The following is a 26,482-nucleotide window of genomic DNA, read 5'->3' as shown; positions in this document are numbered from 1 at the left end:
AGTGGCCTTTGAAGAAGCTTAGAAATGGTAGCTCCCCTACCTAGGAGTACTAGGTAGTACCCCCTAACTCTCTCCACATACACTCTCCTGGCCCGTATCAGCGGCAGCCTCCAGTTTTGAACACAAAGGACATTTCTTCCATGAAATCACTGTATAAAGCTGGCCTCTTTCTGTTATGAATAATCATGAAATTGGGGGTGAAGGAGAAAGGCAACTCCACATTTGAAGCTACAAAAAGCCTGTGATTCATTTTTAGTCTCTTTATTAAGCAGCCTAGTCTCAGTTAGATAATTTGCAGCAAAGTTCTACCCTGGAGCAAGTTTCCTCAGTCATGTTAAATTCATGGGGAAAATCCTCCCAGGATTTAGAACTGAAAAATAGACAGCTTTAATAACAGAAACGTTGATGTAAAGAGCAGAGAAAGGCAGTATGTTCTAACCATTTAGGGAAAAAATGGGTAAGATGTTACTAATAAGCCCTGCTATATTTTTATCCTACCGTTCTTTTCATCTGAAGGAATATTGACATGAGCTTTTAAACTCTGAAAGATTATCTGACAGATTCTATCTTTAGGACAAATTATCAGCAAGAGTTTTATTTCGCTATTACCTTTACTCAAAACTCAGAGGACACATGCTTACCGGAGCCCAGATGAGGAAATGAAATCTACAGACAAGAGTGCCATAAACAGAACAGCAGAACCCAGCTACTTCGAGGTTGCCTTGGTGGACATTGTCCTTCTCGAGTGTGGCTGGGATAGAGATGAATAGGGCCCACAGCACGCTCCTGGATGTAGTCCCAACCTAACTTCCCAGCCGCATCTCTCACCATCCCCTCCAACCACAGAGCCTATATTCCAGTTACGCTGAACTACCCACTGGTCCCAAATATGCTGCATGTTTGAACACCCTCCTTCCGCCCACACCGCCTACCTGGGCAAGTTTCAACTCATCTTTTAAGAGTCATCTGCAATGTGACTTTCTTCCAGAAATCTTTTCAACCCTAAGCAAATTGAGTGGCATCTTATTCCGCTCTTCCATAGTACCCAGTATCTGCTTCATTATGGAGCGTAGTGCACCGGAAATCTTAGTTTACAGTGTCAGTTCCCCCTGTGATCCTGAAAGGGCAGGGACTTCACCTAGGATATCCGAACCCTCCAGTCCAGCGTTTCTCAACAGCAGCAATATTGACATTTGGGGCCAGAAAATTTCTTGGTGTGAGGGCTGTCCTGTGTATCATCCCTGGTCTCTACCCACTAAATGCCAGTGGCACACCATCCTCGGTGTGATGAGAAAGAACCATCTTCAGACATGGCCCAGTGCCTCCTGGGGAGAAAATCAGCCCGGATGAGAACTACAGCTCTAGCCCTAACAGAGAGCCTGATATATACCAGGTGCTTAATATATATTTGCTGAGTTAATAAATCAATGTCCAAGTTAATGAATAAAAACTGAATGAACCAGGCTTCCCTGGTGGCACAGTGGTTGAGAGTCCGCCTGCCAATGCAGGGGACACGGGCTCGTGCCCTGGTCCGGGAAGATCCCACATGCCACGGAGAGGCTGGGCCCATGAGCCATGGCCGCTGAGCCTGCGCGTCCGGAGCCTGTGCTCCGCAACAGGAGAGGCCACGACAGTGAGAGGCCCGCGTACCGCAAAAAAACAAAACAAAACCGAATGGACCACAGATAAAGAAAGATCTTACTGTATCTTTCACACACTCACCAAACTTAGGATCTTTGTTCCAGAAGTCTCTTTATGACTTGGTTCTACTTTCTTCCTATTTTATCACCCTTTGTCCCTCACCTGCAGGCTCTTCCACATCCTCCGCTTTGTCTTCCTTCCCGCCAATCCAAATTCTGTACTGAATGCAAGGCAAAGAACAACTTATCTACTTCAAAAAGCCTTCCCCAAATGCACCCAATGCACAGTGACTTCTTCACATTCTTTAAACATTTATGAAAAGTTTTAAGCATATATACATATATACATACATGTATGTGCAATACTATTGGTCTTAGAAATATCATCTTTTTGTTTCACATGTGTATAGGAGTTTTCTTCTCAACCAGAGGAATCGCTCCTTGATAGAAGGCTTGCTTATGCTTTTGAGATTTTGCTTCCCCTTAGCATTAGCACAAGTTTATGAACAACAGATGTTTAGCTTTTGCTTGAAGTGTATTTTCTTCCATAAACATCTGGCAGGTGTGTTAAATCTGTGTAATTGGTATGGTCTTGACATAGTTTCGTTTTTAAAAGGCATAGGGCTAACTCTTTAACATCTTGCAGTTTTTAAACAAACTCATTTCAAGGAGATTCTGCAAATATGAATAAAAGTAATTTGCAATGTTATAGGATTTCTGTGAGAAGGCAGTAAATACGATAAGCAATGAGAAAGGCAAAAATAGCTGCATCTGGTCTTAAATTCTGACTGTGCTCAAACTCCACGTAGGCTTCGTTTTCCACTGGTTGGTAAACCTATCTTAAAAACATTGGCTTCCTGGTTTATTCTGAGCTCTCTCAGCGCCAAAGCATCCATTGCACCATCCTGCTTCAGGCTTACTTACAGTGACTCATACATGCACTCTCCCAAGGCCTGTGTTTGGAAATTTGCTCAAACTTCTGGGCTATAGGGCATTTCTTTCTCACATTTTTCTTGGAAGAGTTCATGCTTTGCCCAAGAGTAGTCACCCGTGGGGATTCTGATCCTCCGTGTTCAATGGCAGGGTTAAGGGGACAACCCCAGAATGTACCCACATTGCATCTGAGCTCGACATCTGCAACAGGATCAGTGTAGACATATAGGGTGGGGGAAATGTCTCTAGCTTCACCACTCCTTTTTGTAACCCTTAATAAAAGGATGAAAGAATGCTTTTGTTCACATCTCATGGATCGTGACTTTTGGCAGAACAGCCTCGTGAGGCTTCCGTTTCTCCAGAGTTCCAACGCTGATTCCTCTCTGCTGTACCTTTTGACTCACCCTCTCCACGGCCCCCTCCTCTTTGCCTACCGAGTCCTCCCATTTAAAATGCAAACGCAAACGCTTCTCTTGAGCCCGCCTCCTCCTATGGTACCATCTTGACTTACTCCACCTTGTCACCAATGCATGTCGGCCCCCCTTTATCACTTTCATGCCCCTGTCTCACTTTCATACACAGCTCACTACAATCTGGCAACCTTGGAGTATGCCCGCAATCTCAAAATACACCCACTCTTTCTTGGAACCTGGGACCACCTGATATTGCCACATTTGTACGGCCTTTTCTGGCCCTCCAGCTCCTTGATTCTGCTGGCCTGCCTGTTTGGACGGAGTGGGCGCGCCCGTTTGAAGTTGTCTCCGGGCTTGGCTTTCAGTCCCTTGAGTTTTCCTCGTCCCTTTGTCTTTCTCAGACTCCTTCCTATTCTCACCGTCCACCTTAGGTCTAGGTCATTTCAGGGTTCCATCTTCAGCTTTATTCATTTCCCCCCTTAATGCTCTCCCTATGATGACTTCTTACACTGTCATGTCTTCAAATATCAATTAAATGTAATGGCCACTAAATGCTTCTCTTTACCTTTTCCATCCTCTGTAAGTTCCAGCCCAAGTTTTCAACAGACCCCAGGTTTGCCAGTCATCAAGCATCTCAAATGCATCATGTTCAAAACCAGATTCGATTCCCTTCCTACCCCCATGGCTTGCTCCCCTGTTTGTCCCTCTGTTAACGACTATTTGTTCCAAGATGTAAGCAGAATTGGTGTATGACTCCTCTGTCTCACTAAATACTGCTCATACTTCCAAAGGCTCTTGATCTGTTTCATTTTCATGTCGAAAGATGATCAAAACTGAGTTCTTGCCTCTGTTCTCTTCCTGCTCTTGTGTATGCTTTCCTCTGTGGCTCTCTGTGTTCCCTGTGCAAGAAACCAGATCTCATTGCCACTCTCCCATCCCCAAAGTTCCTGGTTCTGAAGGCAGTGGAGAACCAAGTCCAAGTGAAGCCTGGAATTCAAGGTCGCTCACCACGGTAACTCTAACCACGTTCCCTTCAGAACTTCATTTCTTACCACTTCATTGACCACAGGGGGAGGGACCAGCCTCCCAAACTGCGTTCTAACCCTGTATGCACCATATACTTTCTTTTCCACCTGGTAAAATTCAACTAGAATGTTAAGGCTCAGCTCAAAGGGTCTTTGTGAAGCACCCTTACCCTTGGCTCTTAAGGAGAATTAACCATCACCTTCTGTGCCTACACAGCACTTTTCTTTTAGCTCTCCTAAGTCACCTTGTAATACAGTAGTTTTCATGTTAGTCACTGAGCTTGAGGAGTCCATGGTGTAGTGGGGTGAACGATATCTTATCCATTTGTTGGCCTGTCATCCATCCATCCATTACTCTGGCCAGCATTTTGAGACTACCACATTTAAGATCCCCTCCAGTGTTAGTATTCTATCATTTTGAATATTATTTAATTTCTATATATAGAGAAAATAGTGTAAATTACAGGTTTAAGTACATGACATGGGCATCCTGTATCATTCGTGTCTTGATCATTATTAAATTTCCAGTGCTCAATAATAACTTAGCAGGTGCTCAATAAATGTGATTGAATAAATAAGTTAGTTCCTAGAAATTGATGGGAGGTTGACTTAGGAATACGAATAGTGGAAAACAAATCTTGTTTTTCTCGATTTTTAAAAAGTTGTTTGCTTGAAATCATTGCACTTGTACCGAACTGAACCTCTGTAGCAGCTGAAATTACTTGACTGTGACAGATAGTTCTGAGTTACATATATTATGTGCACTGTTCTCTACTCCACAAAGTATTTCCTGAGCAACACAAGTGAGCACACTCAGGGCAGCGAGGTCCCAGCAGCAGCAGGCTAGCCGCCCTATAGAATGCAGCCCTAGAGTCTGTGGGCTGAGGCCATCTCTGCTGGGACCCAGCCCGGCACTCACCTGTCCTGACCACGCAACGCACTAGCGGCATCATCTGGGTTTAGAGTTTTAACTTCCAACTTCGCCATTCCCTTCCTTCTCCAATACTTTACAGTCCTTTTCCCAATTGTTACTTTTCGTCTGCTTGTGTGTATTACCCTATTTTCACCTACATTCCAATCCTATAAACCAGAAAACATAGCTGAATGAGGAACTGGGTAAAGAGTCTCCTTGATTAGAGCCAATACCTTAAACATTTTCAAACTTTCCACAAAGGACCACATTAGATACCAACCATGACGTTATCCATGCTCTATTAAATGAATAAAATCTGGCTTAAATGACAATAACTGTGAAGATACAAACACCCGTGTTTGCTTTAACATCTTTATTATCCTGAATATAAAAGACAGAAATCCTTTAAGATATAACAGAGTTCTTTATATGTGAAACATTATTTTTTTACAAGTGAAAAAATAAATACCTCTTGGAATAAAGGCTTATATGCTAATATGTGCCATAAAAAAGTAGAGTTTTAATATCTGACAAAATGTCTGTGCAAAGAAACAAATGCATAAACACATTACTGCTACATTAAGGCAATATGAAAAGTATACTCAGAAATCTCAGTAAAGTGACAGTGTAGGTTTCTAGCTTTAACTTAGCTAGTATTGCACCCAATAAGGTCATCCAGGTTCCAGACATCCTAGAAAACCAACAAGCTGACCAGGTTCCAAAATGCCCAAGTGGGAGTGGAAAACATGATTAAGAATATAGAAACAAAAACCCCCCGAAACCCCTCTAAAACATATAGAGGGACAACAAAAAGTTAATACTTAAGCATTTACTACCAAAAAAAAGCTTACGATATCTAGGATACCTACTATAAGGCTGTAAAAGGCTTGATGGCTCAAGCAAAAGCAACCCCACTGGCTGAAGCTGGAGCAGGGTGCGTCGGAGAACTCACGAACGACCCCTGCTTTGTACATGGCGAAGCTTCATCTCAGCGAGCAATGCTCTTCCTTCCAAGGAACATGCGCTCCCTTTTCAATCTTAAAATATTCCACCAACTCAAGAGGCCCAAGGAGTGCTGACTACTCCACAGAAATCGTCTAACCAGACTGGTAGCATTTTATAATTGAAAGGCTTGGGGCCAGGGTAAGGAGAGGGGGAAAGAATAGGACACCATCCACGTGGAGGGATCTATTTTCCACTGGTTAGACCGGTTTAAATCTGACAACTTTGTGTCCACTTTAAAAAAGTCCCCGAATCAGGCTTCCCTGGTGGTGCAGTGGTTGAGGGTCTGCCTGCTGATGCAGGGGACGCGGGTTTGTGCCCCGATCCGGGAGGATCCTGCATGCTGCGGGGCTGCTGGGCCCGTGGGCCGTGGCCGCTGGGTCTGCGCGTCCAGAGCCTGTGCTCTGCAACGGGAGGGGCCGCAGCAGTGAGAGGCCCGTGTATGGCAAAAAAAAAAAAAAAAAAGTCCCCAAATCGATTTTTAAATATGTTTGCCTCCCAATCTTTCTTGAACAAGTTAGAAAAACAGAAATGACATTAAAATGACAAGTATCTCTTTAAGAAAAATTTTCCTATTAAAAATGTCCAGAGCTCTGTGACCCGTACAAAAAGAACCAAGTAAATCCTTAAAATGAATCCTTACAAAATTGGCTGCAAGTAGGAAACTTACCTTGGGGTACGTTAAGGAGACTTAAACATCATTTTCTAAAAGGTACTCACTTTTGGGCTATGCTGCCACTTAACTGACGTCAAAGATCTTCCTGATTTCTTTACTTGATCATAAAAAGAAGAAAAGTCCAAGGAACGTGTCTGGGTCCCAGAGCTCTTCCTGGTCACCAACCCGGAGGTGCTGATTCTATGCATGGTACATTTTGGCGGTAAGGAGTAGTCATACTGTTTCTAGTCTTCCTTTTTTTTTTTCCCCCTAAACGTTGCATGGCAGATGGGCGTTGGAGTATTTATTCTCTCCACAATCTATCATGTTTATAGTTTATACCAGTGCAGTTCATGGAGACATGGCATGTCCGGTAAGTGCACAGCAGATCAGATCACAGTCAGGTTGAGAAGACTGGTGTGGGTCGGCAGGTAGACGTGCTGGACGTGGTCCACCCGTGACCTGCAGACAGGACAGGACTGGAAAAGAGAAGCCGACAGTATGGGTTAGGACACTTCCAAGGGTCTGTGTCTTCAGTGTTCACCCATGGTACCTATTACAGTGCTTTTTCTAAATACGCTGTGGTCACAATTATTTCTAGCTTTCCACTGGGAGGGCTCTTTGCTTTCTAACAAGTCTGACATTTTATACCTGACAAAGGATTAAAAATAAATACTAGGAAAAAGTATAAATGAATGAAATTAATCAGGTTTTCAGTCAAACTCTTAAACAAGGCACCGTGAGTAAAGTGATTACTGAAGACTTCTTGCTGTGCAATGAGGCTGTGGTCCCTACATGGGCTGATGATGAAGTCTCAGGCAGGGATGCAGGAGACCCTCCCGGAGACTGTGTCCTTGGCTCAGCTGGCTCAGGGTGCATCACGGGGGGGGGGGGATGCCACGTGGCCGGTGAGCATGGCCGCTCCTAGTCACAGGTCACAGCTCCACACCCCTGCTGGCCTCTCAGCAAGCATGTCCCTTCCTCAGCCACACGGGGCGCCATAGGCATGAGAATCAGACTATGTGGATGAAAAAGGCAAATCCACGACCACTCCTAGGGAAATCACTCGTCTTAGGAGCGTGATCTACTCTAAGGAAGACATGGGCATCCTCTTGGCTCATTTGTAGCCCTAAAAATAGTTCTGAAATTAGCAGCTTCCGAGGGACTAGATGTTATTTAGGGCTAATTTTACGTAAAATCACAGTGACAGTTAGCCAACCGTTCTGGGAAATGAAAACAAATTGAGAATATTGTAAAAGGAAATGCAAGGTGCAAGAAAGAAACAGATACTATGTAAGAGGTGCTTTTATTTTTTCTACTAATATTAAAATTAGTTTGACTTGCTAAGTGAGAGCTAATCCAAGGGGACCTTGGAGGCATAGGCAGTACCAGAAGGAAATTAATCACAAAAAATGAGGCGACAACCCACCCATGGATAAGTGAGAGTTAACTATCACTCAAAACTCTAAGAATTCTTTCCCAAATAATACAAGTAAGCAAAAAAGACCATCCTCCGACGTGTCAAGCAGCAGAGACAACATGAAAAGGGAAGAGAAGGAGGTGACCAGCCTCCAGGAGGCCTGGGTTCCACTGCCCGGCTCAGCCACTAACTAGATGTGGTACCTTGTGAATCTGAACCTCATATCCAGGACTTGAAAGAAGCCTGTGATTTAGTAATTACATTGCTGAAAAGAGTGTGCTAATCCAAACTGTTTCCAAAGGGCAACACCTTCCAAGTCACAGATACAAAGACCCTCTGGACGGAGATGGACATTCTCCATCTGTGCCTCCACAAGTCAGCACCTGGCCCATGCCAGCCGGCTGACCCCTCACCTGGAGCCGGGAGAACCCTCACCTGGAACTGAAAACGCCCCTTCACCTGGAGCTGGAAAACACCCCCTCACCTGGAGCCAGGAGGACCCCCACCTGGAGCCGGGGGACCCTCACCTGGAGCTAGAAATGCCCCCTCACCTGGAGCTGAAAACATCCCCTCATCTGGAGGCGGAAGGACCCTCACCTGGAGCCAGGAGGAACCTCACCTGGAGCTGGAAACGCCCCCTCACCTGGAGCTGGGAAGATCCTCACCTGGAGCTGGGCGGCGCAGCCCTCGCAGCACACAGTGTGGCCGCAGGGGCAGAAGGCTGAGTTGATCTCACCCTCGCAGCACAGCACGCACAGCATGGCCTCCTTGAGCTTGCGCAGCTTCTCCTGGAGGGCCCGGGTCTGCTGGCAGCCAAGGCCCTCGCAGCTGCCGCAGCTCATGCTGCTCTCCGAGGACTTCAGGGGAGAGTTTGGAGGGCTGGGGTCGCTTCTCGGCACGAGATCCAGCACACCCGCGTTGTACAGAGCCCTCCTGGCGTGGTCATACGCCTCCTTGGAGGTTCTTTTAATATCGAAGACATACTTCTTGCCCAGGTTGATGTTTTCGTTCAGAAACAGAGAAGCCAAATGGCCCTTCAGGTCTCGGCTGTACTGCATCATGACGGCACTGGTCACCGTGTCGCACCTACGGACAGAGATGTAACACCCACCTCAGTACTGACAGGCCTGGGCGTCCCCACGAGCCAGACCTTAAACACTGCTGTGAATAATGATGCTCATGGGAGCAGACATTAAATATTCTTGTTTGTGTGCTTGAAAATGAATTCTTCCAGTTTCATAGGTGTTAGGTATTTCAATGATTCTACCTCTGTGCTTCTCAAGTGTCTGCAAAGGAAGGAGCCCTGATCAGGCAGCTGTAAACCAGAGGGCACCTCCACCTCCAGGGACAGAACTACAGTCCAAAGCAGCTCATGGCAAGAAAAAGGAAATTCTTCTTTGTAGTCTTGGCTTTATGTTAAAAATTGCTACAAATTTTCCATTCTGCTCCACAATGTGTGTGTCTACTTTAACATAAAAAAAGGGTTGGTTGCCTGCCAATTAAACTTCTTAGCTTTTAAAAAACTTTCCAAATATTTGAGTCAAATCACAAGTCTACTTTAAAGCACCCTTGGAAATAAGGCTATCAATACAGTTATCGAGACTACACACTGAGGATTCAGGGTAGCAGCTCTCCCAGGAAGGAAAGACGACTTGGGTCATCTTGCGGGAAAAGGGCAACAGCAGCGGCTGAACAGGCCCCTCCGCTCAGTCACCTCGGGGAAGGGGAGCTCTGAGGAAAGGGTTAAGAGATAAGCAGTAGAGCGAATCCATGCATCTCTCTCTCTCTCTCTGTCACTCACCCTCACACACACACACACACACACACACACCCCCTGAGGGAAAAGCAGGATGATGTTGAGAAGGACCCCACTGCTATGGTAGAAATGAAGGGTTCGAAAACAACCGATTTCTTAAGCTCTATACAAGGTTCACTGACACAGTGATACCAGGAACCACAGGAGCCTTGCTGTCACCTGGAAATCTCAGCATTGTGGCAGACGCTGGGGTTACGGGGTGCACAGGGGTACGTGCCTGTAAAAAGCATGCGTCTCGGTGATGGCTCGGTAGAGCCCGCTGGCTGCCCGGGTGCTGATCATCTTGAACAAGAGCACGATGCTGTTCCCAGACTCCTTGGTGATGGTGAGGTACACGTTCTTCCCTGACTGGGTAGCCATCTGCACGACAGGGTAAGCGATCCTGAAACGTGGGAAGAGAAAAGTGAGCAAGCCCAGGGGAGATGGGTCACCATGTGTGTGCTTCTGCAGGGTTCCCATGTGCTCAGGGCCCAGCCATAAAGCCAGACACTCTGCCTGGGACCATCAGCTAAGCACTCTGCTCCCTAGGTATGAAGGCTCTTTGAAAAGAGTTGGAGAGGAGCACTGGCGCAAGTTTTGGAGTGAGTGTGAGTGTGTGTGTGAGTGTGTGTGAGTGTGTGTATGTGTGAGTGTGGGGTGTGAGTGTGTGTGTGTGTGTGTGTGTGTGTGTGTGTGTGAAATGAGATTTTTATAGCCGTGAATGACATGTGAAAAATATTAACTCTGTCACATCAGTACACTTGAGCCTATATTTAAAAAAAAATATTGGAATGGTTATCAAGGCCTGAATAAAATGAATGTACCTACCAAAAATGAAATACATTATTCCTAAAGGATGACTGTCTAGTAAATCCCTCCCCATTTCCTATTTTCACCATCAGAGCTACAAAAGTACGTACACACGTAGGTCTAAACAAAAATTTAAGACTTGGGTTACCTATTAATTGGGCTGAAGTCATCTTTACAAATTGAGATTCCTTCAGGTCCAACCCCAATGAGGAGTTTCTGCCCTTCGCTGTCCCTCACAGAATGCCATTCTGTGCCGTAGTTTTCCATTGCGGACACAATCTGCAAAACCTGGTATTCAGCCGAAGCCTGGCTGGTCCCCTCCAACTCCTTATGCTTTGCCACAATGCTGCAAGACACCAAAAGGGCAGAGAGGCATACAGAAGGATTAACTGATGTAGTCTTCAGAGATAAATCGGTATCATTTTTACTAGTGAATTATACTGACACTGTCATTTACGAATCACAAAAACTCAAAGCTATATACTATTGATATTTCATTTATTTAGCAAACTTATTGTAAAAGACTTTTAAGACACTGTTCAAGATCTCAACTATTAAATCATTAGGAGAAAAAACTATGGGGGATGCCAGATGGGGATGAATTAAAAGAACTATGGAAAATCTCTAAAAATATACATAAGAAATTTATACGTAGCAATGTCTCATGCCATTTGTCTAGATTTGCTTTCTAAGTTTCATTATAATATATCATTATATGGGATTGATTAGGTCATTTGCAACTGAAAAATGCAGGATCTATTTTATCTATTGGGGCGGACAGCCTCCAATACCATCCTTAAAGGTCCCCACCTCCTGGTATCCATGCTCTCATGTAACTTCCTTCACTTGAGTGTACGCTGGAGTAACGACTTGCTTCTAATGTACAGAATACGGCCAAAGTGATGTGCTGTCACTCACTTCTGAGATTAAGTTATAAAGCGACTTTGAATCCGTCTTGGGTGTTTGCTCTTGCTCTGACTCAACTGTTTGTCCTTGGGGAAGCCAGTCCCCACGTTATCAAAACAGCCCCCCCGAAGAGGCCGCCATGGTGAAGGCACAGGCCAGCCAACAAGTCACCTGAGCCAAACTGGAAGCAGATCCCTCCCTCGTGTGAGCCTTCAGATGAGACTGAACCCCCCCAGCAGCTTGACTGCAGCCTCCTCAAAGATCTGGAGCCAGAGAACCCAACCGGGCCACAGCCAGATTCCTGACCCAGAGAACTGTGAGATGATTTTGTTGTTTTAAGCCACTAAGTTTAGGGGGGCAACCCTGTTACCCAGGAATAGATAATTAAGACATCTTTGTTAGGTCTCTTGGTTTAATCCTTGCTGGGATGAGGAAAATGCCGATAAACATGACAGACTTTTTAAGAGATATACATTCTTAAAAGGTCAGAGATGTTACAATTCCTGTTATATAGTATTTTGTATAAGGGCATTTATTTGTGTGGATTATGTTTTGTGTTTGTAAGTTTCTCAAAGAAAAGGCTAAGAATCTGTTGAAAATAGTTGGTTATATTGGGCAATGGTCTAGTCTCAACCTTACAAATTACCTGTATCTATCATAGTTTGATTTTCTTCTGGAAATTCTTATAAATTTGCTAGATCTATGACAATAAACATGAGCCTGAACTGCAGCCTCACCTGTTCAAGGTGGCACTGGAGAGCTCCTTGGCACACAGCTCTTCATAGCTGTACTTGGCTGTGTTCTGGTTATAGTCGCCAAACTTGGTCTGGGCCAGGAGGGCACTGAGTTCCACTGCTTGCTCTGGTGAACACTGGAGGTGGCCTGCCAGGAGGGCCTCCTTGATATGCAAGAAAAAGATATGCCTGCAAAGCAATGTGAGAGTGAGGTTATGCTGAGGGACTAACTTGGTATCGGACCCAACCGCTTAGCAACTTCATAATCCCATTTAAGTAAGGAAAAGAGAGCAAGGAAGAAAGCTACCTTAAAAATGCTTACAGTTACAGACCCTTTTTTATCATGAGTAGTAAGGCAAAATAAGTCTAAGGATTGAGTTTCTCTGAAACAAAAAGTCTTAACCCAAACAAAACAAGTCTAACTATGACAAGTTCAGTAACATTCAAGTTACAAAATGTAAAATAATTATATACATGTTTCTGCATTACACTATTTAAAAGAAATGATCTTAATCAGAAAAACTTTATCTTGACGTGTAATTATTATCTTACAAGCCTCACCTTTATTCAAATGACCCTCAAATCTCTAGTTTTTTTTGATGCGCAGGCTCAGCGGCCATGGCTCACGGGCCCAGCCGCTCCGCGGCATGTGGGATCTTCCCGGACCGGGGCACGAACCCGTGTCCCCTGCATCAGCAGGCGGACTCTCAACCACTGCGCCACCAGGGAAGCCCCAAATCTCTAGTTTTAACCCCAACTTCTCTCCTAAGGATCATATTCAAATATCCAAGTGCTAACAGGCTTCTCCACTGGATGGTCTTCAGTATCCCAATTTCACCTTCTTCAAAGCCAAACTTTCTCCCCAAACCCACTTTTTCTCCCAGTGGAAACCAGAGACTGATTTGTTATTTTTACCACAGACTCACTTTTGACTCTTCATCTTCCTCTGTCTCTGAAAACTCTTTAAATCCAGTTCCGTTTTTCCCATTTTTACCTCCTCTATCCTACTTGTAGCTCTCAACTGTCAGAGAATTTACAATATCCTCTAAGCTGATCTCTCTTCTAGACTCTGTGAATCCATCTTCCAAGTTGCTTGCTTCTGATATAAACTTGCCATTTCTCCACTCAGAATCCTTCAAGGGATCCCCATTGTTTGCCGAGGAAGCACACTGTCAGCGTGAACCCAGGGTTCTCCACATCTGGCCCCAGATTTCCAGCCACATCTCCTGTCATTCCCTCCAGCCACTACGTCCCAGGAAAGGGACAATTCCTCCTTCTGGAAAAACCAAGTACATTCACGCCCCCCACGTCTCTGGTCTTGCTATTCCCTCTGTCCTGAAGGCCACTCCTCCTGTCCCCTCATTTGGATACCCTTTTGTCTATATCACATGCAAACTATCTATTCCTCTATTATATTTGACATGTTCTAACTTCTAGTATTTAGCTGCACCTGAGCTGACTTCATCAGTGCCTCTAACATCAGAGTTCTATAAATGTACGTAAAACTACACGTGTCTGCAACTAGTTTATATTCCCATCCTGGTTCTATTCCATCTGAGCCTGTCCTAATTGTATACAACACTGCATTCTACATTTACCGAAAGGTATGTGAGAATTAGAAATCCTGGAAAACTTCACATATTGTTGGCTGCCAATCCGTGTTGCCTAAGATTCTGAACAGAGTATCTAAACTGTCATAGGCACACTGGCCTGGATTATGAAATCTGTCTCTGGCAAATGTATAACCTTCCTTGGATGACTCAACACAGTCTCTCAAACATGCTGCAATGCCATACTATTCCTTCTGTTAACAAATGAATTATGATCATCATTGTAAAGCTCTGAACAGGGTTCCTAAATTCCTCCCCTTCAGCTGGATACCCTTATTCCAGTCCTCGAGGTGCTTTTATTTATATGCTAGCCTTGTGTCGGACATCCAGGTAGAAGGGATAACGTGAACAATGCAAAAAAAGGAGGCAAGGGAACTTGAGGCTAGAAATACAAGGAGGGGCTCTGTTGAGAGTCTCAAAACTTCAGGCTGACAAGAGCCATTTAATCCTCCTTTAAGACATGTTTAAATTCAACATTTTGTGCCTTCTATAATGATAAAGAAATGTTTAAAATTATCAGACTCTGCCAAACACTGCAGTTTTTTCTTTATTCAAAGCCCCCTATGAAGAAATCACAGTGAAGAATGCATAATAGCACTGGAAGAAGATAAGCATGGTTTTTATTAACCCAAACATCTGCTTGTCTTTAAAGTATTTCTGACATACTGCTAAACTGAGAAGGGGGTCCTTACTGGGGCAAAGAAATAACTACAAAAATAACTTGTTTTAAAATAGCTATCTGAGGACTGAGGTCTAGCCGTCCCTTAAAATCTTGGTGTTACAACACTGCTTCAGCCCTCAGAAAGCTTTTTAGAGGACTGTTCGGTAAACGTCATCTTGATTAAGGTACCTCTGTCTCTGCATTCATCAGTGGACACGTTAGTAGGGAACAAAAACTTAAATATATACTTCCATTAAAGAAGAAAGTATGTGCTGAAAGATTTTAAGGGTATCACCCAAAAACCTAAATATATACTTCCATTAAAGAAGTATGTGCTGAAAGATTTTAAGGGTATCACCCAAACTAAGTTTTCTGAATTTAATTACTGCTTATGTGAAAATGTCTTTTAACTTATTTCCTAAGTATTAAGTTAGAGACTAGTTTAGCCTGCAAAAGAAGAGTTTCAAAATTGATCCAATTTCCTTTTCCAAACTATCCAGGACCGACTTCTGGACAGACAGCTGTCAAAATCAAAGGCAAAGCAGCAGCAGTAACAAAATGTTAACAGGTGGTCAGCAGCCTGAGAGTAATGTGATCCTTCCTCGGTCTGGGAGTCAGAATTTTCCAAAAGGAGGTGGGGGACAAGAGCCTTTTCAACATACTCCACATTCTCGGCTGCACTGCGGTCGATACCCTGTGAGTACAAAAATCCTCCTCCTTATCATTTACAGAAACTTTCTGGTAAGGCCCTTCCTGCATTTTGCCATTTCATGGCTATCAAGCAACCTTTTCATTTCAAGTCAACAAATCTGCCACGCATCGCCACTGTGCCAAGCCCTATGCCGAGGTCCCAGGGTGGATATATCTGATCGCTCCTGTTTCGATGGAAGGTACAGCCTTTTGGTGTCAAGGAATGTATCCTATCAAAATAACTCTGGCTACAAACTGGCTCTTGGGTGATAAGTTTATGCTCTCCAGGAGAAGAGCACGTGCAGCAGTGACAGCAAAGGTCACGCGGTGGCAGGCCATCTGCAGACTCTATTTAATGTGCTCTTTCGAAGAGGGAGAATGGCAGGGCATGCAGAAACATTTCCACACGGAATCCAGTGATGGCTCAATAATTAGGGGTGGTTTTCAGTCAAGTATTTTCTCCTATTATTTTCTCTCCAACCATCTGGCCTGTAACTGTCTGGCTCGTGGATTCCCGCCCCCCCCACCGCACCTCCCATTTCGTAAAGTGGTTAAAAGTTACCAATAATATCAAAATGAGCAGATGTGGTCAAAGAAGTCAGGCCTGCAGTGAATTTTTTTTTTTTTTAACTAAAGATCAAAAGTGGTTGGCCTATCTAATTCAATTTAGGCTACATGTTAGAATCATAAACAGAAAGAAAGCCTTTGGAAAAAATGATTTCTTTGTCTTAAGCAAATGTCTATGAATATGTCCTAACAGACATAAGCTCATTTTCTAAACATTGTTCTGGTTGCACCTTGAAATTCATGACTCTTCAAGCTTTACCCAGTTACTAAGAAAACGGATACACTTTCAATATATGGATGGGGTTTGGAGCCCCAAAGTGAAACGTTCTAGCTAACTCATGTCTGCATTTAATGAATTCACACTTGCTGCAGCATTAGGGAAGACTTAAAAAAAAGGGGGGGAGGGATAAATATAAGGATATGTCATATTTTAATTTTAAAAAGAGTCACATATCCTTAATATATTTTTGTTTCAGAGTATGTACTTCATATTTCCTCTATGTTTAAAATGAACTCCTTTCCATAGCTTTACGGAATAAAGTTAGGTCATTTATCTTTTGAGAACTGTAATCAGAGCACTCTCCTCTAAACCCTGGCTTGTCTCATAAAGAAATCATCTAATAATCAAAGCAGAACTCTCTGCAAACCAATCGGGAGTTGTCGATCTGCTCATCACAGTTACTCTCAATTACTGCCCTCCAGTTATCTTCCCAGTTACATAATTTTGAAGAGCTTTTCATGACACAAATATAAAACAACTATCTCCACATTTACTATTAAACTCAAAATTAAGTAACTAACCTAAGACATCGCGAAAATGGCTAAGTAGCTATTTTTAAAAAGTCTCCAGTCCTAATAACTGAAGTGAATTTCTCCCCAAGAGACTGACTGAACTTGGCCCTCCGTTGTAATGGCTGGTTTGTCCCTCACAGAGCGAGACACCCACTGAGATCACCCATATGCCCGTCTCAGTCCAATGAGTCATTAAACCACAAGCTCGAACTGCCAAGTTATATTTAAAAATTATCAAGTCACAACAGAATTGCTATAGGTTTGTTTTGTATCTTAAATTCCAGTGAAACAAAAATCAGTTCAAGATAGATCACAGGCCTAAATGTAAAAGCTACAACTGTAACCCTTTTAGAACAAAACACGGGACAGTATCTTCACGACTTGGAGGTAGGTTCCCCTCAGGATGCAGTCAGCAAAAACCGTAAAAGAAAAAAGTGGATAAGTGACACTTCACCAAGGTTAAAAACTTCTACTCATCAAAAGGCATCAAAAACACAGGCAAACCACAGGAAAAAAAAAATACACTTATAAAACACATATCTGACAAAAGACTAGTATATATAAAGAATTTGTGCAGCTCAAAAATAAAGACAACAACTCAATAAAAAAGGGCCAGTGACTTGAATAGATACTTCGCAAAAGATGTACAAAAGGCCAATAAGCACATGAAAGTGTTATTAATCAACAGAGATGCAGAAATTAAAACCACAATGTGCTACCACTATAAACCCACCTGAAACCTGGCAGGGATGCAGACGCACTGGTCCCCTGTACATTGTTGACAGGAGTACAGAATGGTACAATCCCTTAGGGAAAAGATGTGGCAGTTACTTATAAGCTAAACAATTACCTCCTCTAGGACCCAGCTCTTCCATTCTCATTTACTCAAGAGAAATGAAAACACATGTCTACAAAAGACTTGTGCTTGAACGCTCAGAGCAGCTTTATTCACGACAGCTGGAAAACAGGTATTCATCACAGGAGTATGCATAAACAAACAGCAGCACGTTCCTACAGTGGAATACTATCCAGCAATAAACAGGAACGAGCCGCTGATGTATACAATAAGATGATGGGTCTCGAAAAATTTATGATGAACAAAAGGAACCAGACACAAAAGAGTACATACTGTGCGATTCCACTGACATGAAGTAGAACAGGCATCACTAAACTATGCTGGAAAAACATACAACCTGGTTGTGGGGTGGCGGTAGGGAAGGGGGGGGGTGGGAACGACTGCAGAGAGGCATGAGAGAACTTTCTGGAGTGATGGTTCATACTTGATAAGGGTTTTGTTTAAACAGGTACATCCATTTGCCAAAACTCATTAAGTGGTATATTAGGATTTAGGCATTTCATCATATATAAATTTTGTATCAATCAAAAGAAAAAAAAGAACTGTAGGCAAATACTGAGTTCTAGTTAGTGATACACATACTGAAGTATTTAGGGAGATGTGTACTCACACACAACTTATTTTGAAAAGCATGAAAAAATAGACTGATGGATGGATAGAGGGATCAATAAATGGATAAATATGTGATAAAGCAAGTATATTAAACTGTTAATAGTAGAATCTAGGTATTGGGTGTTCACTGTAAAAATTTTCAACTTATCCGTACATTTGAAATTTTTCATAGTAAGAGGTTGAGAAAATAACAACAGTAAAAATCCCTAGGGTCAAGGTTCAGAATTCAAATGAAGAGCCACACCTAAAATGAATCATCACATCTACCACACTTCATGGAAGGTTTACAATTGACAAACCTGTCAGAGCCAATAATTACCAAGTCAGGTCTCTATTCAGGTTTAAGGAAATCCTTCTCAAAGCCCAAAATGCAAAATGGGAATCACCGATAAATTTGCTTTCTCCTCGGCTCCAAGGCAGTTAAAAGATAAGGAGGGTACAGGTGAGGGAAATTCCTAAGTTCAAAAGTAGTTACAACTCACAGCAGAAAAACACTTGGAAGCATAAAATCTGGACTTCTAAAAAATATGATTACTCACAGTAGATAGCTGTCCCTAGGCAAACAACAGTCCGGGCAATCTTGTAGTTTAAGAGCATTAACTACAATCTCTTTCTCAACAATTTAGATTAGTGTGGAGGGCTATCAGGTCCAGAAGAGATCTGGGATCGGGCTGTAGTGGTACACGGCTCAGAGAATAAATAAACCTGGAACCTGACCCCACTGGTCACCCTGAATCTGCCCTTTGTGCCATTTAAATATTCAAATTTTATTTATAATGACATTCAAAATGAACAGTTCATTTTGGTTACATAAAAATCAATTTCTCAATGTTCTCTGATATTTCATACACATATATAAATATCAGAAATTCAAAAAGAGACTGAAGGGGCCCAGGCGGGCGGTCTGTGGCTAAAATAACCATATACCACCACAAACATCCCGTACTCTGAACAGAAAGAAAAACTTAAAAGATAAATAAGAATTCAGAAATGTAATTAATACTTTCTTTGGAAATAATATACACGTCTGTCTTTACCATTTTTTACTTTCCTGGAGCCTGTGTTGTATTTGGGCATACCAAAAACAAAAAAAAAAACAGTGTCATTCCACTCTTAGGCATGTAGTTGATATGAAGAGCATAATACTCCTGCAATGCATCCTATGGAATTTACCCATCCTGAATCACACAAAGGTAAATTCTGTAATCAACCTTTACCATCGTGACAATGTGTTTTGTTTTAAATTTATTTATTTTATTTATTTTACTTTTGGCTGTGTTGGGTCTTCGTTGCTGCGCACCGGCTTTTCTCTAGTTGCGGTGAGCGAGTGCTACTCTTCGCTGCGATGCGTGGGCTTCTCATTGCGTGATGATGTTTTATAAGACTTTGAATGTGATTACAGGCACTGGCTAGGGTCAATGTGATTCAGCTGTGTACTGATTTGAGATTATCACCCCCACCTGCCTATAGTTTGCATGTGGCATTTGCTTTGTGGGTTTCAGTGATGCCATCTTCCTTCGATTTTCACTTGTCTAAGTAATATTTGTTGAGAGACAGGGAAAAATTGAGTTTAATAAGTAGTCAGGACCTACAAATTGGGTGAAATTAGATAAAGTGAGCCTGTGGCTTGAAAACTATCTGAACTTCATAAAAGGTCCAGGAGCGTGGTAGTTCATTCTAGATAAGAACAACCACAATGAACAAACGCCTTGGAATGAGGTAGAGGGGGCGAAGGAAGGAAGCAAGCAAACAAAAGAATGCCAAGCACTGAGCAAATTCTTAACTGAGAAAAATCACTACAAAACATTTTTTAGTGGTGAGAATTCTTTTAGACATTCTCAAACTTTTCAAGTTATAGAAGCAAACTGGCAAACATTTCAATACCTGTAAGAAAATTTATATTATCACAGTATCAGTTAACCCTATTTTTTTTTATTTCCAAGTTCTTAATTCATTGATTCAACAAATATTTACACACCAAGCACTGGCTAGATTCTGGGTATACAAGGTTGATCAGCTCCTTGCTTAATGGAATTTTAGATTATTAGAGCGGCTGACAATAAGCAAATTGTCACATAAGTAAATGGAGTGTTACACACTCATTAAATGCTATAAAGGAAAGCTACACGATGTCTTGGGAGAGTTTAGTCTCCTGAGCACGCCTGGAGAAGGCTTCCCCGGGGAGTGATGAGTGAGCTGGGGTCTGAAGCCAAACGCATCACTGCTTGCGACTTTTAAGATCCTAATGAGATGCAATGTTCAGGATTATAGCATTTCCATGAACATGTAGTTCAGCACTCACGGAGCCCCTGTATTGGGATTGGTTTCTGGGATAGAGGATTCAGGTGTTGGTAAGTCTTAACCAAGCAGGGTGCCTCTAGCAAAGAACACAGAGCTCTGCTAAAATGCGGCAGTCAAGGAGAAACAGAAAGATTTTACTGGGAATGGATGGTATAATTACCATCCCTGAAGATGAAGCATATAATTCTCTAATCTCTGGTTTTGAAAATGTTGACAAAATCTGGTCTGAATTGCTGTGAATAACCGAAAGCCTCTGAAAGGTAATAATTTCAAAGATGATTATGATTTCAGATTTACTTCTGGAATATATTAATTTCACTTTTCGTTTTAATCCATAGCATGGCAAACATCTGCTGAAAACACCTGCTGTCGCCAATCTCTGAAAGGTGCCAGCTGAGTCTAAACAAAACTCTCTGGTTACTTTCCAGAATCCCCCATTCCAGAGCAAACATAATTATCCAGGTAAAGAATCAAATCTAAAATCAGGCCACATCAGAGGCCAGACTAACTCTATCTACCAATCTAAGCAGACATTGGATATATTTTTTCCTCTCTTCAGAGAAATGTATTTAGAAAAAGCATTAGGAAAATAATATGGAGAGGAAGCAGAAGCCAAGAAAAAAAAAGTCTACTGCTAGAAGGGATTTAAAGAATCTCTTCCAGGGTTTTCAGTTGGGCTCAAGTCTTGGAAGGCTGTACATGCTGGAGGCAGACTGCTGAGCTGGACCCAGAACACAGGGGCTTCTGCCTTGCCCCTAGAGCTCTGCTCTTACAGACGGGCCTTCCTGCCTGTCATTCTCACAGCAGCTTCCCTAATCTAATGCAAACTAATATATTAACTGGCCCCCAGTCAGGCCAGCTACTGTGAGCAGGCTGCTTTAATTGTCCACAGAGACAACTTGGCTAGGATATTTCAGCACATTTAATAAACTGTCCAGACACTTTCTGAGTATTAAATGGAAATGACTGATGACTTGACCTCATGACTTGATGAAGAGCTGGGAAAATATCACCTCTCATAACTGGACTGGCAAAGCTGAGCTTACTCACCATGTAAACAGATCGATTTTATTTTCATGGCATTTTATATGAATATTTTACAACAAATGATTAAATATCAAAAAAGTTTATCAACCAGCTTTATCTTGATAACATAATATTAGGGAAAATAAGTATTTCTGTTCCGTAGTATCATGCACATAAACACAATGCTAATTGTAACTACATTCGACGCAGCACGACTACTGATCCTAATGAAAAGGTACAATGCTAATTACAACGCACTTTATCTAGTTATTAAAGCAGAATGCTATATAAAGTTTAGGTGGCATTTTCTTAAAATTCTGTATTTATTTCAGACAACCCCACAAAAACAAGTAAAATACACCAATATTTTAAAAGTCAAAATCACATGAATTTTTCAGTATAATTTCAAAAGGAATGAAAATCAATTAAAATTACCTAGTCTAACTAGGTATGTGCAATGTTTGAGTGCTATTAGACATGAATCTCGAGTCAAAGTCAATTGAGTCAATAAAGTAGGAAATTTGATTCCAATTCTAATTCATAAAATATCTCTATTTCTTGCATGAATAGAATGGAGCTGATAATAGTTATTCACTCTATTACAAGAAAGCACAGGTAAAGACTAGTAGCAAATTGTAAAATCTGTAAGCATTTATAATACAGATGTACGTATTATATTATGACTGCAGCCACTGGGTTTTTTTTAAGATTATTTGATCGGGACCATTTTTTAAAGTCTTTATTGAAGTTTTTACAATATTGCTTCTGTTTTATGTTTTGGTTTTTTGGCCACGAGGCATGTGGGATCTCAGCTCCCCAACCAGGGATCAAACCCGCACCCCCTGCATTGGAAGGCGAAGTCTTAACCACTGGACCGCCAGGGAAGTCCCTCAGTCATTGTTTAAATGATGTATTTGGTCCTCCAAGTTTCTGCAGGTTTAAAAAATAAACCTGTGTCATCAAAATAGATTTGAATCTGGAGGCCCTGTAATAATTGCAAAATAATGATAAAGCCACACAATGAAAATTCCAAGGTGTTTTATATATATATTATTTTCTCTTACTCAACTGCAAGTTATCACACTGAAGTGCAAAGTGGAAGCATTCACAAATCCGCTTTAATTTAAAAAAAAATAAAAAAATAAAAAACCCAACCTATCCTGATTCATATAGACAGCTAAAACATCCTTAAATATGAAATCACTTGAATATTTTGCAACATATTTTCAGGAGCACTAAGAATTCAATATACTAGCTTCCCTCAGATACAAAATTGAACACTTCTCTCACCATTTAAAGCTCCATAAAAAGGCAAAGGAGAGATTTCAAATTCAAATAAATAGTGTTTCAAAATATGTGTCTATACGTCCTCTGGTAAACAACCAAAAAAATGACATGTTAAAAACTCTTAAAGGATATGGCTCACTCATTACTCATAATTCTCACACTCACATTTTTTATGTGCATGGCAAATTTCCAATCCAAAGGATTATGAAAAACATTAGAACTAAGATCCAAAGTTTACCATGTTTAAAAGTAGTCATTTTCCTTTTTCTTTTTCTTTTTTTTTTACATGCCACTATAAGATTTAGGTCTCCTGCATTTCAGCAGTAAATATTAAACACCAGTTTCCTAGCTTGGCTCATCCTTGAGAAAAGTATTACAGCCAGTCCAGGGGAGAATCCATTTTCTGTTTGAAAAAGGAAACCACATGCTCCAATTGTCTACCACTAGTGGTGGCTTTCTAGAAGAGATAAATTTAACAATCTGAACCCAACAATCATGTATAAACTATCTGTGGGGTAGTGTTAGATTACTACTGGCCTTAAAAGAGTTTTCTGACTAAGTTTTCAAGAAACTGAAAAACTTTTAAAATTCGGACAGAGCTCTTTGCTACACACTGTAACTTGACACTAGGCTGAAGAAGTTGACCAAGTTTAAGTAACCCAAGAGGAACTGTTTCCTGCTTTCTGTTAGAGCAGTCTGCAATGACCTGTAGTAACACTGCTGAGACAGAGGTTACTATCGGGCAGTAGATGCCACTATCAGGAAGTCAGTTAGGTCTTTTTTCTTTCTTTCTTTCTTTCTTTAATTTTTTTGCGTTGTGGCACTGATCTCAAGTGTTTGTAAGAATTCAACCTTACTCTCCCATTGTCTATAAAAATAAGAAAAACACCAGAAGAGGTGGAAAATGTACCCCAGGCCAACTATGCAGCTCTCTTTTCACCTCAACAAAAGAACTGTGCTATGGAAAACTTCTAAGTTATAACCAACTCACTCTGTATCAAAACAAATTTGCCTATGAACATCTCTGGGAAGGTGCAGTGGCCCTTCCTAAATGGAATCAGAGGTCTATTTGACATTGGTTTATTTTAGCGTCACTTTACCTAGTCTGCTCCTGTAAGATGAGATGAGGCTCCACGAAGAACTTGACTCTCAGTTTAAGCCGGTAAGGGGCTAGCCCATCCATCTGCTGGGAGATCCGATTTCTCAGATTTAGCCATAAACTTTCACCTTTGCTACCCGTAAACTGCAGTCCAAAATAATCAACTTCTATAATTCCCAATCGTCTGCACACCTAAAACAAAAATGAATGCAGTGTGGATGAGCAAGCGGTCCATGTGGTCAAAGCAAACCCAAAGGCTCCATCTGAGTCTAAGATTCCTGCCTATTCTTTTTTTTTTAAAAAATAACAAAGTTCAACAACGGTGTTACAATTCCTGTTGTCAGCTAAAACAACAGAGTTCTAAGGCTCCAGTGACGCGAAACCACTAGATGTAGTATAGAGGCACAAAAGGAGTTCTCAAAATGTAGCCTTCCAGAAAGGCTGAGGACGGGAATCCACGGGGTATTTTCCTTTTTATTCCAATCACTGGAATTCCCTCCACTAGCACAATCTGCACAGCTGATCTGGCAGCTTATTATCTGGACAATTTTAACCATCTGGACTCCAAAAAAGCAAACACATTGAGGAAACACGCCACAAGTGTCAGCTAAGCTTTGCAGGAGGTTTTCCAAACATCTCAGGTCGAGGGGGTTGGAGGGCACAGCGTTTCACTTGAGATCAAATTTTCTGCCACACCACTATGCACTGTTTGGAACCGTTCCTCCTCACTCCTAAGGAAACGCGTGCTTAAAGACAACCGAGGAGTCCACGACCCAAACCTACCGTCCTCTCGTCCCCCGCGAATCGGGAGATGCAAGGAGGTGCATAAGAAATGCTTCTCCATTTGAGAAGCATCAAGAGACAAGGGCACTGCTTGTCTCTGCCGAGCAACCCGAGCGACCTGCGACCGCCTCCAGCCACCTCATCCCGGGACGCAGGTGGCGCTGCCAGGCCCCGCGGGGACCCGACAGGAGGCATCATTCACACACCTGAGGCAGGTGTGCTGGGCCTCCTTCTTCCGGGAAAGTCCCGGGCTGGGGGGCAGGGGGGCAGGCCCGCCGCGCGTCCCCCGCGCCCCCCACCCCCACCCCACCACGCGCCCCCGGCACGCCACGAAGGGGCCGTGCGCCCCACGGCCTCGTGGAGGAGGGGGCGCAGGCCGGGCGCCTGGGGCGCACTAACCCCGCCGCCGCCGCTGCGCCGCCGGACCCCGGCAAGCGGCGCGTCCCGGCGCCACAGCGAGGCCCCTCGGCCTCGGGGAACCGGCCTGGACCCCGCGCCTGGCCCCTGGTCCTCACCTGGTTGAGGCAGTCCTCGCCGTTGGCTTTCGCCTCCACCTCCACCTCCATCAGCACCGCGTCCGGCCTCGTCACATAGCACAGCATGGCTGGGGCCGCCGCTGCCGCCACAGCCGCCTCGTCTTTGCTGTGCGCGGGGTTCAGACCCAGTTCCGGGCTCGGCGAGGCTGGCCCTCGGGAGGCTGAAGCCCTGCAGACCACTGCCCTGCAACCCGCAGCCGCCGCGCCCTCCCCGCCACCCCCTCTCCAGCCCGCCCGCCAGCTGGCTCTCCGAGTCCCGCGACGTCGCCGCACTCCAGCAGCCCGACTGCCTGCGCCGCAGCGGGGACTTCTCTGATATAGCGGCCCCGCCCCCTTCGGCTGGGGCCCCCGCCAATCACGGAGGCCCCGCCCCTCCGCCGCCGCCCGACCAGCCAATAGCAGCGGCCGTTCGGCCGCCGCCCGACCTCCCAGAGCCGGCTGAGTTCCCCCGGCCGCCGGGGAGGTGGTAGCTCGCGGGGGCTGAGCGCTGCGCAAGGAGGGAGGCCCCGGAACGCGCTTGCTACCTCTGCTCGCTGGGAGACGCTGCTCCGAGCCAGCGACCGCCCGGGGCTCCCACGTGGGCTCGCCTTTCTGTCGGACTTGAATATACAGTGATTAAACGCCTCCAAGCTACCGCCTTCAGAAAGAAGCCTTGGGTCGCTCCAGTAGCGCGTTTGGGGGGCGGGGTGGTGGTCGTCGTGGTGAAAGCAGATAGCAAAGAGTGCAACCCCAAAGCCTGAAAAGAAAATGATGATTTCCCTGGGGTTTGCCTCAGTGGGCTGTAGGAAGGCGGAATTTTTGTTCTTTAGTTTAGACCTCGTCATTGAGAAAACAAAATATGAGTATAAAAGTTTTTGCTGTCGTTCAGTAAGCCAGGGAGCTTGACCTAGTGCTTTCTCTATGAAACCTCTCCAAAGGCTTCTATTTACCCGTTGTGCAGAATCAAAACCCCGTACGGGCACTAAGGCCCTCTCTCAGGTTGTCCGGCCTATCTCACGTCTTAGCTCATTTTTCATTAAACATTAATGGAGCACCTGCTCCAATGCCAGTCCCTTCTCTCAGGCAACCAGGTGTTATCCCCACCTTCAGAGTAACGGACTTATCTCTGAATCTCAATAGAAAGTATTAATAATTGAAGGTCTACAAGTCTTCCCTCATTTACCACTTGTTTCTCTTAGTCAACGCGTTACTCAGCCTACCTCTGGTTTCTTTATAGGAGAAGCCAGAGATGTGGGTTTCAGCTTTGGACCGATGAAAACTGACTTCATATCTCTGCAGCTCAGTGTTTCAGCAGTCAGATGGAGACCACAATCTCTGCCCCGCCTTTCCCCAGCATTGCTGTGAAAAGCAGCAGAGATAATGTTCATAAAAGCACTTGAGGGCTTCCCTGGTGGCGCAGTGGTTGAGAGTCCGCCT

General features: G+C 43.5%; 1 protein-coding gene across 4 annotated transcripts; it reads right to left on the bottom strand.

Moving 5' to 3' along the window:
* Positions 1–1,728: 1,728 nt before the first annotated feature.
* MYLIP (myosin regulatory light chain interacting protein) lies at positions 1,729–25,305 on the bottom strand. 4 transcript variants are annotated; one of them, XR_009520998.1, is made up of 8 exons: positions 25,046–25,299; positions 23,749–23,939; positions 12,250–12,435; positions 10,755–10,952; positions 10,035–10,199; positions 8,667–9,087; positions 6,647–7,060; positions 1,729–1,861 (listed from the first exon to the last, which is right to left on the bottom strand). XR_009520998.1 is itself a non-coding variant. In XM_060023605.2 (7 exons), exons 1-7 carry the CDS (start codon positions 25,130–25,132, stop codon positions 6,971–6,973), a joined length of 1,233 nt encoding a protein of 410 aa, XP_059879588.1. In that variant the 5' UTR covers positions 25,133–25,305; the 3' UTR covers positions 5,290–6,970. The 4 variants fall into 4 exon arrangements, 2 of the variants coding, with proteins under 2 accessions (XP_059879588.1, XP_059879587.1); XR_009520999.1 differs by lacking the exon at positions 1,729–1,861 and adding an exon at positions 4,983–5,091; XM_060023605.2 differs by lacking the exon at positions 1,729–1,861 and having other exon boundaries at positions 5,290–7,060; positions 23,749–23,834; positions 25,046–25,305.
* Positions 25,306–26,482: the final 1,177 nt, after the last annotated feature.

The sequence above is a fragment of the Delphinus delphis genome, chromosome 10 (genome assembly GCF_949987515.2).
Source record: "Delphinus delphis chromosome 10, mDelDel1.2, whole genome shotgun sequence".
Taxonomy (NCBI): domain Eukaryota; kingdom Metazoa; phylum Chordata; class Mammalia; order Artiodactyla; family Delphinidae; genus Delphinus; species Delphinus delphis.
Note: the sequence above shows the minus strand (reverse complement) of the source record. Positions and strands in the feature narration are given on the sequence as shown.